General features: G+C 43.2%; 1 protein-coding gene across 1 annotated transcript in view; it reads left to right on the top strand.

The window, feature by feature from the left end:
- EPHA4 (EPH receptor A4) overlaps window positions 1-13,469 on the top strand; it is a 105,450-nt gene that overhangs the window by 70,903 nt on the left and 21,078 nt on the right. The window contains exons 6-8 of the mRNA XM_058031631.1: window positions 5,649-5,773; window positions 6,939-7,098; window positions 8,972-9,083. Coding sequence (XP_057887614.1) covers window positions 5,649-5,773; window positions 6,939-7,098; window positions 8,972-9,083 — 397 coding nt within the window. The remainder of the gene's footprint in view (window positions 1-5,648; window positions 5,774-6,938; window positions 7,099-8,971; window positions 9,084-13,469) is intronic.

Consider the following 13,469-nt stretch of genomic DNA (forward strand, 5'->3'; position numbering starts at 1 on the left):
TGCTAGCACAAATGTTTGCTCCACTTTTACAGAGGGAATAATGAAAAAAGCCCCAAATATGCATGTGGTTAGTTTGTAAAGCGCAGAGGCAGCCCACAGACTCTGGCAGGTCCCTGGGAGAAGGCGTAGCTGTCATGCTGACAGTGAGGAATGGGAATGCCAGACTCCAGCTTGGCTCCTCAGACGTGCACAGACATCTAATCTGGGAGTGCACATCGCCTCACACATGTGCAGGAGCCTTTGCTCTGTTATCCTGATGAGCATACATGCCTTGTGCATACGCTTTGCATATGTTTGGAACTGTGGTCATGCTAAAATGCTTTCTGGTCCCAGTGAGGCCACATCTGGAGTGCTGTGTCCAGTTCTGGGATCCTCAGTACAAAAATGAAAAGGAGTGACTGGAGAGAGTGCAGTGGATATCACAAAGATGGTGAGGGGTCTGGAGCATCTCTCTTATGAGCAGAGACTGTGGAGTCTGGGCCTGGTTAGTCTGGAGGAGACTGAGGAGATCTCATTAATGCAATAATGAGATCTCAAAGGGATGCCAAGAGCATGGTGCCAGGCTCTTTTCAGTGGTGCCCAGTGATGGGACAAGGAGCAAAGGCCAGAAACTAAAACATAAGCAGTTCCTCAGCATGAGGAAGAACAGCACTGGAACAGCCACCCAGGGAGGTCATGGAGTCTCCCCTTCTGGAGACATTCCAAACCCATTTGGATTAATTTCTGTGTAACCTGCCCAGGTGACTCTGCCTTGGCAGGGGATTGGACTGGATGATCTCCAGAGGTCCCTTCCAACCCTAACAATGCTGTGATTCTGTGGAAGAAAGCTGCCTTCTTTTTAATTTATTCTGATAAATATGTTTTAGTTTTATGTAAAACTATGTAAATAATTTTATGTAACTAAAGAAGGTTGGACATTTCTCTCTTCCCTAGATTTGAAGTCAGTGTGACAGCTAGTCAACTAAAATCCCCTCTTACATGAATAAAATTATCAGAATCTGTTTTAATAATTTCTAAAGGCCCAGAGCTTGGGCCTTTAGAAATTATTAGAACTGCATTTGGTTCTTTGTGCTGTATATAATTTTCTTGCTGTGAGATTATTTACTAATATAATTTACAAAATCTCATGTAAACGCCCGCAGTGTTACAAGGTAAATAGTCAAAGAGAAAACCTGAAATGTGCCAGGTTCCCTTAAATATGTTGTGTCCTAATCAAGAGAAGATTTTTTTAATGGAAAACCTTTTATTTTCGTGCTTTGATTTCTAAGAGGACTTTTCTTCAGGGTTAGATTCTCAGAAATATGTTCTTTTTTTCTCTCTCTTTTTTTAAAGTAATTAATAATGGAGCAGGCTTTTAGTATCTACCCTGGAAGGTAAAAACCCTTAATCACAGTAACATCATTAGTGCTTTCAAGCATTTAATTTTGCTGCTTGACAAAGCGCATAGCCATTGATAAGAACAAATAAGTGTTGTGTGCAATTGAGGGAATAAAGAAAAGCATGAAAACCCCTAAGCTTCAAGTAATTAAATTTAAATATGTTATTTGAATTTAGCTGAGATAATGTACAAACTGTGGGTATATTTTTCAGTCAGTGAAAGACCCCTTGAGTAAACATGATCCATTTAAATTCAAATCATGGGGAGTGGAAAGTAAACCCCGCTGTGGGTAAGAAGGCATCTTCAATAAAACACTGGGCATTGTGTATCTTTGATATCTGAGTACTCATGTGCTGTAGTTTTATAAAGGGCTGTTTTCACTCATGGATGCCTACATGCCAGAGACTTTATTGCATCTATTTATTTCCTGTTTTTTTCCTCTTTCCATTCCCCCCCCACCCCTCCTAATTTGAACCAGTAATGAAAAACTGACACTCTGCCTCTGCCATCCTTTAAAGTGCCTCGAAAGTGCTACAATTCAGCACTGGCTAGCCTTGGGACATGGCTTTATGGCATTTGGGTGAAGTTTTTGTAGTACATCTGTGCTCTTTCTCTCTCTGTAGGCCGCAAGCTCAGAGCTGAGGTAATAAAACTACTAGTAGGTGTTTAATGGCAGGTTATTGAGGAAGTAGATGAAAGAAAATTGCAACATTCACATCAGTAGGGAGCAGGGTTTTTAAGGGAGAGGAACTGCTGAGCTTTGAACTCAGGAAAGTTACACTTGGTGCTTTTGTTCGAGGGGAGACCCCTTTTTAGACACCAAAATACCTCATTTTGTGAAATGGGCTGTTCTGGTGAATTGGTGCTTGGTATGTGCAGTCTGTGCGCGTGTGGCAGAAAGCTGGCTGTTGTAAGCAGTGATGATTGAGAAACAAGTCATTGCTTACTGCTCCTTTCCAAACATAAAGGAGCAGGGTGGAGGAAAGTGCAAAAGGTGAAGGAAAAAGTGATCTCCCACTCCCTTCCATAAGTCATCATGGGATCTTACTGTGAACACCTTAATTGTGAACATTATTCTTTTTGGTCAAGCTGTCCTCAATGTGTTTTATGAAGGAATGTATGCATCTAATGAACAGTTAGCCCACGCACATAGGAGAGAGTATTCTGTCTTTTATTCTGCTTGTGATCAAAGCATCATTTTACAACCTGTTACATGTTTATCTTCACATCATCCCCAAGAGGCAATTTAAAGGCAAAAGGCAGAAGAACAAAGAATGTAAATATTTTGCACAAGCTCACTCAGAAGGCTGTGTCTGCTGCCTGGGGTGCCATGTTGAGTTGGCAGAGCTGTCATTCTCTTTGTCCTGGACAATATTGACCAGACTCTTGTGCCCTTTGGTAATACATGTGCAAGGAGAAACTGATGTTCTTCCAGGAGTCCAGTCTTTCAGGTCAGATAATGGATCCTGAAAAAACAAGGGAAAAAAATAACACTGATTTGTAAGGCTATTTGCAGAAATAAAGGGGAATTGGTAACTGAGGATTGTATGCAGTGGCATAACTGTAGTACCCTCTGGATACTGGGTGCAGCTCCTCGAGGTCCTCAGAGTTTCAGCTCACCATCCTATTGCACAGACCACTGTAGGTCTGTGCTGCAGGGATGGAGGTCACTCCTGAAGAGCTTCTTGCAGTTCTGTAATTGGACTTTGCCATTCTTAGTACTTCTGTATAGCTATGGAGAGGCAGGATGTGCAGGCAATACAAAGTTATGAACAAGTGGCTCATCTGCAGAATCCAGGACAAAAGAAGATACTGAAAGTTAAGGAGGATGAATTTGCATATAAAGGGCAGGAAGAAAAAAAATATGGCCATTCTTAAAAGTGTAAGGAGTAATGAAGGAATTGATGTACAAGTCCTTTTTGTGTCCTGGAAGGCAGGAGCATGTTGCTTATTCCAGTATGGTGTAGTGCCTAAGATCAGCTGTCCATTTTTTGTGAGAAGTGAGAAAGCACTTGTTAAGCTATATAAAGCTGAGAGTCTTTCACTGGAAGGCTTAGTTAATATAAATTCTTCTGCTGCAAGTAGCCATTTTACAGACAAGAAATGTGTTTTCATACAGCACTTACCAGCCCAATATTGAAGGACTCACTAAATTCCAATATAGATGCTTGCTGAAATGAAATGGCAAACCAAGGAGGTTAAAGAGAGGATAAAGGAAAGAAAGGGAACTTTCTCTCTACAGTTCTTGAGGTCAGAGCAGCATAAGTGATGGATTCTCAGCAAAAAGAATTGCTTGTCTGCCCTGCATGAGGCAGTGATTAACTAAGCAGATTTCTCTCCGCTTGGTTTATCAGTAATGGCGTGTGCGTGTGTGTTTTAGGGTAACAAATCTGATTTCTAATTTATTAGCTGAGCAGTATTCTTATTGCAGAGGGGAATTATACAAAGGTTTGATTCTCTCTTGAGGAAGTGTGAGGTTATTAAGCAGGTTTGCAGTCGTGCCACAGATATAATTTGATGGAGCACACCTGGATCCTCCCTGTTGGCTGTGTGTTTATAGTCTCCTCTGTCATTCAGTATTTGCCTTTGCCTGTGAGAGGCAGACAAGGAAAAAAGAGATAAAGGTTTTGGAGGCATTTCTAACAGAGATGCCAAACTGTCAAATAGTAAATTGGGAAGCAGCTCCCTGATGGTTTCACATCAAGAGGAGACACCCTTTTGTGACTGCAGCATCTACCGGTTATTTTCACTTCCATCAGAACTGTCTGATATGGTCAAGTAGGTTTGAGGCTTTCAACATTCAATTTTCCTTTCATTTATAGTGACTGTTTTATTTATTTGCCTTTCTTGGTAGTTTTCAAGGATATCTCTTTCAAGGATACTTTTAACTTTATAACATTTTCATGGATCGTCATTCCAAAGTTAAAGGTAGAAAAGAAACAAAAAGAAAGGGAAGTGGGGGAAACAGAGCAGCTACAGCATCAGGGGACAAAAGAAGAAATATATTCAATTTAGGAAGACCTCTAATCTCTGGTTATACAGGACAGCTTTGTTAGATAAGATTAAAAATTTCATGAATGTCCCTTTTTATCCCTGGAGACTCCACCATTTATACCAGCTATTGTCAGCATCAAAAGAGCTTGATAACAGCTGGCTAGAGATGTGACCACACAGCAACACAACAGCAAGGAAGGGGCAGCCGGGTTCATAAATCTTCAGAAAGCCCGTTCCCCAGCACAGCCATGAATCTGCTGCTATCACAGGCAAAGGGAGAAGGCATTGTCCTCCAGCCAGTCAGAAACCTGAACTTCAGCATTAGCAGGGGCTCTTTGGGCAGTGCACGATGCACAAAGAGATGTTTTCCATTATCTTCTTCATTGCAGCCTTTATTACTGACACAGATACAGTTTAAAGGGTCTTGGAGTTTAGCTTGTTGCTAGGTAGAGTATTTCCAAAAATGCTGCAGCCCTTACCCCTGGTGGTGCAATCCTGCTCTTTCTGTTCATGGCATCAGTGCAGCACCATGTGGGACAGGGTCAGGAGATGCCATTTTGGCACACACTGGACCAGTCTCTGGTATCTTTTGGCTGGGAAGGAGCTACCAAAGCCAGATTCTGGCCCTTGGCCATTTTCCAGGGACTGCTCAGATTTGGTTGTAAGCAGGGCAAGTTATTAGGCACAAATTGGCTGAGATTGTTGAAATACAAGTTTCCTGGTTTTAATGGGAGGGCCCAAATTAATATGTATTCAGCTTTACTCTGGCCTTACTAAATTCAGTGGCAATATTTTCTCAGCTTTAGAGAAAACAAGATTGGAACCTCAGGAACTTAATAGTTCCTTTGAAGTAAATAGCTAATGGAATAACATCAGTTAATTTTAGGAGATGGAAGAAGAGAGTGACTGTGGACCAAAATGACACAGGACAAAAATAAGAGATCCTTTTAGTACCACAATCTCTTATGAAAGTTTTACTGGGCAGCATGAACATTGCAGTGCTTAGACAACTGTGTTGTTACTTCAAAACCACCTATCTAGTACTGTCCAGCATCCAAACCCAATCTTTCTTAGAGATGATTAAATGTCATGTTGGTAGAGAAAACAGGAAAAATCTTTAATGTTTCTAATTTCCCCTCACCCTCACCCCCCAAGAAAAACACGGTTTCTGAAAGTGCTCATGTTGTGAAAGTTCCAACTAAAAATACATGTTCCTCATTAAAACTAAGTGATTGCTTATAATGTTTCTTTGTTTTTTGTTTTTTCCTCCTGGCAGCTCCGTCCCCAATTGCATTGATCCAGGCTAAGGAGATAACAAGGCACAGTGTTGCCTTGGCTTGGCTGGAACCTGACAGGCCAAACGGAGTCATCCTGGAGTATGAGGTCAAATACTATGAAAAGGTACTGCTCAGAAATGGACAAGCCAGGAGTTCCCTTTGGGCTTGGGCACAGCTTTTTTATTTCATTCCACTGTGGTTTATTTCCTGATAGGATTCCATCATTTGAAACGAGATAGATTCAGTGTAATAAAATCCAATTAAGGATTTCATGCACTTGAATGGTTGCTTGAAAGAGTAAGATTCATAGGCTGTTCCTGCTGTACAGTATGAATTTATTTTGTTATTTCTTTCCTACCTAGAAACTGAGCTTTTATAGCAATCACATTTATAATGAGAGTCAATAGTATTGGGCAGAAGTGAGACATTAGCTTTCCTTCATAGACAGAAGTATAATAATGAAGTATATAACAGAGTCATAATAATAAGATCTGTTTGCCGACAGCTTCTGCTTAAAGTGATAGCGTGGACTGGCTGGCTTTTAATAGAGAATAAGGAGAGAAAATTAGATTCTTCATACTTTCCAAGTTGAGGGAGATGTTATTCCTTCAAATAACTTCTCAAGTAGGGAATTATGAAAAGAGCTATTTTCTTTGAAGGGTCTCTGCAAAAATGAACAATTACCTGCTCTTGCTTGTGCGTGCTGTCTCTCACATGCACACGAATACTTCTAATTTTTTTATTAAAAAAATTCACTTACTTGCTTTCCACATACATTGAAAGGCACTTGCTTTGCAGGGAAGCTAGATTATTACATTTTCTGATAGATTTTCCAGCCAAAAATAGAATGATTTTTAATAATGGACTTTCTGGAAGATATTTTCTAAGTCTTTTCTTTTTTAAAATATTTTTATCCTTTTTTTATATGGCTTCTGGCTGGTAGGAAGAAAAGGAAAGTGCCAGCGTGTGTGAGTAAAACGTGCTTGTTCATCAAGAGGATCCTATTTGAATGCTTGGCCGTTTTCCAAGGGTTTTCACTGTGTGACTTCTTAAATAATCAGTGATATATGAGCATCATGCGTACTGCCTCATCCTCCTTTTTTGGCTTGCTCAGAGCCCCGTGCAGCACACGGTGCATGGGGGATTGAGCAAGGCCAGCAGCAGGAGCCCTCAGGGTGTATTTTGAGAATTCCATTGCTGTTACTCATCTTTGATCAGACAGTTTTGGCAAGGCAGCGGGGTTCCAGGTTCACAGCTTCACTCCATCACGCCGTGCTCTGCCTTGGCAGGACCAGAACGAGCGCAGCTATCGCATCGTGAAAACGGCCTCCAGGAACACCGACATCAAAGGGCTCAACCCCCTGACCTCCTACGTGTTCCACGTCAGGGCCAGGACAGCAGCAGGCTATGGAGACTTCAGTGGGCCCTTCGAGTTCACCACCAACACAGGTAAAGGCCTCCCCACCCCGTCCCTCTGCTGCTGCTCCTGCAGAGAGTGCTGATACAATGGGCTGTGTGCAGGGAGTTCCACGTTGGATGCTCGTGTGATAGATGAGTAATGCCATGATTGACTCTCACAATTAATAGACAAATATCATGTACATAGGTTAAGAAAAGTTTTATAGATTTATAGCTGTGTTATACCCCTGGCATGGTTATCAAGGGACAGCTGGAGTTGGGACATCTGGCTCGTCACTATGGAACATCCAATCAGGATTTGAGGAAGATGTCTCCCCCACTGGGCAGTCAAGAAGGGGTTGATGGACAGAACTTTTGGAGACGTTAAAGGGTTAAAAAGGGAAACCTCCATTGTGATGGAGCTGAGCACATGGCGGAGAAATCTTTTGCTCCCAGCACTGTAACCTTTTTTCTTTATTCACTCTTCTGTTGGATTTTTGATAAGGTTTAATAAACCTTCCTAAACTATGAAAAGTGAGTAGCTATTTCTCACACTTGGACTGTGGTGTGCGTGCTCTGAGAAAATGTTCCTGCATGGCCACATGGCTGTTGGTGATGGCATAGTGCTGGCCCAAGACATCTGTTTGGATATGCTACATTATTGTATTTGCAGGGACCCCCATGGCAGGGAGGAATGATGAATCTAACTCCATGTTCTCAGAGGGCTAATTTGTTATTTTATGATACTATATTATATTAAATAATGCTAAACTAAACTATACTAAAGAATACCGAAAGGATACTTACAGAATGCTGAAAAGATAATAATGAAAACTCATGACTCTCTCCAGAGTCCTGACACAGCTTGGCCCTGATTGGCCAATGAGTGAAAACAACTCACACCAGAATCCAATGAAACAATCTTCAAACACATTCCACATGTGAGCAAAACACAGGAGAAGCAAATGAGATAATAGTTTTCCTTTTCTCTGAGGCTTCTCAGCATCCTAGGAGAAAAATCCTGGGCGAAGGGATTTTTCCAGAGAATGTGAATGCCACACTGTATTGTAGATTCTAACAGTGACAGTGCTTCACTGTGATATAGGGAAACAGGCACCCCATAAACACTTGGAAGCCATTGATGCTTGAGAGATTTTGTTTTCTGAAGAGCAGACATTTGCACGTTTCTGGAATATCTTATTTCAAGGAGAATAGAGCCCTGTTACTCCCCTTTACAAGCTATTGACACAGATCAGTCAGGTGTCCTACATCAGCTCCCATACTTGCACTTTTCTTTAGACAGTTATATAAAGACAAGAATGTTCAAACTATGTTGTCAGTAAGGCTTTTCACTTTGCTCAAGGAAACATGCAGATTTAGCCCCCAAAATGTTTGCTTTTCAGTGGCAGAAAGGCACTGTGACCAAACCTATTTTATTTCGGACATAGAGGTCTCCTTAAATCAAGTTAAGGTCATGCCAGTTAGCGGCAATATCATTCAGGATGTTAACAACTGAAAACAATCCATCAGGAAGAGAGTAGCAGTTTTAAAATTACTCTCCTACTCTGGAGTGATCATCTGGCCCCCCTGAAAGAAAAAGGAGGAGGAAAGAAGTGTGGAAAGTAATTAGAAAGGCAAAAAATTAGTCATTATACCCTCTGAGCAGCACTGGAGGGGAGAAGGAGAGGGAGTCCTTGTGCTTGGTGAACTGAAGTTCCCCAAATAATTATCAAACATCATGTCTTCAGCTCATTAGCAGTTGGAAAAATTGTGTCAAATGACTGTATAATAAAGACCTGAAAGTAGATGTGAGTGCTACTCTAAACTGCCTCCATAAGCCAGAAAGCTCATTGAGCTCATTGAGTGCTACCTAGGTTGATTTTTTGAGGTTGTCTGACACAAATGCTCCCTTTTCTGTTTTCAGTTCCTTCCCCCATCATTGGCGATGGTACCAATCCCACAGTGCTTCTTGTTTCAGTGGCTGGCAGCGTTGTTCTAGTGGTCATTCTCATTGCAGCCTTTGTCATCAGCAGGAGGTAAGAACTTAAGCTTCTCTCTCCCTCTCTCTCTTTCATCAGGCAGCTTTTTGTCTCCTCCAAACAAAGCTAAATTCTTTGATTAGCATCATAAACAGTACATTTGCATTACAAGCCTTCTCCCGTGTAGCTTTGATCTTCTCGACGTTAGTACCAAGCAGCATGTGATGTAATGGCAATAGTTCCAGCTCTATTTGCCCTTCAAATGCAAAGCTGATTCCAATAACTGGCATTGAGAAGCAAGCCAGCTAGAGATTTGTGGTTAGTGTAATTTGAAGTTAACTTTAATGGGTATGGGTACAGTAGATTTTCTTGGACTGACTCCTGACAGACAGGGAGTAAACAACGGCAGTTTTGTTAACTAAGCCATCAGACTGCCATGCTGGTGATTTTTGTGCTAGTCTGGGAGTCTGTACTAGTCCTTCCTCTGTGAGAAGGGGTATGACTGTAAAATGGAAGCCACAGTCATTCAGCATCAGATGCAGCAACACAGCAGAACTGGATCGATGGGTGTTTCATCAATGCAGCACCATAATCTTCACCAAGTGCTTGTTCATTCTCCCAAATTCAACCCAGGCATCAGGAACAATCCTGTGAGTGGGAGGACAGTGTAGCAGAAACACAGTGTGAGTGTTTCTGTCTTCATCTTTGTGTTCAATCTCATTTAAAAAGATCAGCATGATCTTGCTTCAGTGTAATTTTGAGATAAAACTGCTTGTATCATTACTGCATCTGAAGCCTGGGATCTCAATGATGCACATGTCAATCTCTGTTGGTCAGTTTAATGGCATCAGCTGTAAATGCACTCAAACTCCTCTTCATTTGCTCTCTTTAAATTGTCCTGGGGAGCAGTTAAGTGACTGTGATTGTAATATCTGGAAAGTAGACATGCATTGTGATCACTTTCTGTGGGTGTTCAACTCAAAGCCTCCGTGCTGGCAAGAGGAAAGAAGAGCAGAACATATGAAAATGTGGTGTGGAGAGACAGGTTTATTAAAAGCCATTGCAACAGAAAATAGCACCACTGAGCTTGATGACTTAATCTCCTCTTGCTTTTATTGATCATTTTATTATTTAAGGTAGGATTGATAGCAGGATACATTGGATTTCTAATTATGAGTCGCCACCTTGGAGAATTGAGCCTGTCGAGCTGCTTTGAGATGATTCCTTCCCCTTCTCCCCCCATAAAAAAATGTCTCTTCCCAAGGCTGATAAACACTGTTTGGTGATTGGCCCTCAATGGATCACTCTTTAGAAAATGAACTGTCAACCCCTTGCCCTCGTATTGATTCTCGTTAGGATCGGCCATAAAGCTGTCAGAGCAGAGGCTGCCTGGAGCCAGGTGCTGACAGACCTGCTGGGCTCAGACAGCTCTGCCCAGGGCTGTCTGCTCACTTATCTCTGCCCAGGCTGTGCAGGCACACAAAGGCACCTCAGAGCAGGTGGCAGCAGGGACAACAGCCACTCCAGGCACTGGTGGCAGTGGGGATAAAACATCCTGGTGGCCCTGGGCTCAGGGATGTCCCCTGGCTCTGCCCTGGCCTCTTTCAGAGGGGCCATGGGAGGGGAAAGAGAGAACAAGATGAATGAAATACTAGGACAGTGAAACTACTCTGTGCATACTAATGGTGCCTTGCTAATTAATAGCCCTTAATACACAGCTCTCCAGTAGCTGGAAGTAGCTCTCAATAAACAGAATCTACTTTAACATTCACTGTTGCTCTAATGATTTTAACCACCATCACAATGTCATTTAGAGGTGTGGACTTTGGGGATATTTCACGATGTTCCTACGCCAGCAGAAGTTAATAGCAAAATAATTATACTTTGTTACAAAATTACTTCAGATGAGAATAAGCTTTTCTGTCCAGAGAGTCCCCATGAGAAGGTTTTGTAATCTAACCATGACCTGAAAGTCATATTTGTACAATCAAGCCTGTGCTTTGGCCTGCAGACATGGCCTCTGTGCATCCACGAGCCAGTGTGGGCACAGGGCATATGCTGTGGGTGCCCACTTTTGAGCACTGGGTTATTACTGATAATTTAGCCTCATGCTTTTTTCAAGACATTGTTCAAATCCCAAAATTCATCTTTGCAGCAGAATTAGTGCAAGGACTTTGCCTTGAGGCAGCTCAGGCTGTTTGGCTCTGTCCTGCTATGCGAGAAGCAATCTGCCTAATGTTCCTGTAAACTTGCCGAGGTTTGGATGGGGACAGCCATGGAGCACCGGCAGGACAGGGCGGGGGTGCTCCTAAACCCCACTCTGAAGGAATGCTGAGCGAAATTGCAGCATCTCAAAACGAGTTGTAAAGGATTTGGGGAAGTGTAAAACAGGGAGAGACACCTTCTAAAAGGGTTTGTGTGTAGTAAGATGGTCTGACCAAATCCTCTGGTCACCTGAAAGTTTCTGTCTGAAATTCTTCCAGCTGATAGATGGATTTATCTTTGCTCTGCTGGCACTTTTGCCCACCTTTTCCCGGTGGTGTTGGGGCAGGGGCTCTGCCAGCCTGGTGCCTGAGCCCCCATCCCCTCTTTGTGTGGGAACAGGAGTTGGGAGCAGGGTCATGGCAACCAGGTCCTGCTGTTTCACCTCAGTGCCTGCTAATTCCCCCGCTGTTAACTCCTCTTCATCACCAGCCCCACCTGTAGCTCTGCCTGTCTCTGGCCCCTGCAGCTCCTGAAAGCTCCTGTGTTCTTTTCCTGAATGCCGGTCCTTAATCAGCACTGCCCAAATCCCCGTAATTAGGGGGCTCGGATCCCTAATTGACAAAGGCTCCCTTCTGCCACTCAGGTGAGCTGCCCCAGAGGCTGGGGCTGCCGGGCTGCTCTCCGGGACAATGGCACACAGCAGTGTCCTGCCCAAAGCCGGGCAGGAGAGGTCAGCAGGTGACACGGCGAGAGGTGGAAGTAGGTAGTTAGTTTAGAAGGTATTATTTAAACTTAATAAGCTACAATTACATTGCTTGAACAGTAATCCCTTTGTTTCCCTTTGCTTTTGCTGCCTTTGAGTTTTAGTGGCGGAAGGTTATTTTTTAATCTGTTGTGAGGGTGCTTGTGCTTGTTAAAAATAAGATAAAGAGAATTTTTTTTCATACTTAAAATGCTTTCATGAAAAGTCTGTTTGCATTTTGTATTTCCCATCTGTGCCAGAACATTAATAAAATTAATTTGAAGGATCCTGATTAAAATGCAGAATCTTCTTTTTCCCTTTATTTTCCTTTCTTCTGAGATGGTTTCAGTTGTACAATACCTGAAACCATCTCTGCAGTCCCCTTAGCTGGCCTAGTCTTTTGTGGCCTTGGGTGAGATTTGTGCTGCCCCTTCCTTGTTACTCAGTTCAGTAGCTGGGAGCAGAACATCATCCCATTATTTCACTCAGCTCTTTTATACCAGTGCTGTAAGTTCTGGGGTAAATCAACTGTTTAAGTAGATGTTTGGATCCAATGTGTGTTTCAATAATTCTCTTTTTGTGATTGGAGCCATTTGTGTGTCAAGAGAAGAAGCTCCCACTGGTTTGTGGTTGGATGTGTACCTGCTTCTTCTGTCTGAACACAAGTCCTGCCAATGTTGGGAGCTGTGACCCTTGGTTCAAAGATCAGGCTGTTGTCAGATGTCAAACAGGGCTTTTTTCCTTCTGTTTGATGGTTAATTTGCATTTTTTTATTCTCGGCATAGAGTGCTGTATGACCCAGCCCCAGGGCTGCAGGGGGAAGGGCTGGGGGTGGGCTCCCAGCTGGCAGCAGTGGGAAGCTGCCATTCCCCACAGGGCAGCTGCAGAGTGGGATGTGAGATGCTTCTTGCTGAGGGGCAGAGGGGTTTTGCTGACAGGAGAGGTATGGTAGGACTCAGGGAGATTTGCTGCAAGTGAGGCTCTCAGTTGTGTCTTTTCTTCTGGTTACCTGTGAGGTTTTTGACCCCTTTCAGCTCACATCTTACAGGTTTTTGTTGTACCTGCTCTCATTTTCCTCTTCTCATTCACCATTTTCAGCCTGTTAGTTAACCCTGTGTCACCCTGGTGTCCCTGGCAGGCCTGGCTGTCCCCTGCCCCACTCGAGGCAGCAGCTGGACATTGCTGGCAGTGCCACTCTCCCCTCCTGCTCTCCAGGCTTGGTTTCTCCTTCTGCCTTCCCTCTTCTCTCCACCCCATCCTCTTGCCGGTCAGCTCTCCTGGGTCTGACTGGGAAATTTGGATTTCCTGGGAACAGGCAAACTGAGAGTAAGCAACAGTAAACCCTTCTCTCCATCAGTGTCTGCTCTGTGCTTGCTTCTGAGCACTCAAGGATGGGTGGGTAAAAGCCCAAGTGGTTTCTCTGCATCTACATACCACTGGATGCTGGGCAACTTCAAATTCCTGCACATTTGGCTGAGCAGAGTCCTCAATATCCT

This window comes from Melospiza georgiana, chromosome 10 (assembly GCF_028018845.1).
Source record: "Melospiza georgiana isolate bMelGeo1 chromosome 10, bMelGeo1.pri, whole genome shotgun sequence".
Lineage (NCBI taxonomy): Eukaryota > Metazoa > Chordata > Aves > Passeriformes > Passerellidae > Melospiza > Melospiza georgiana.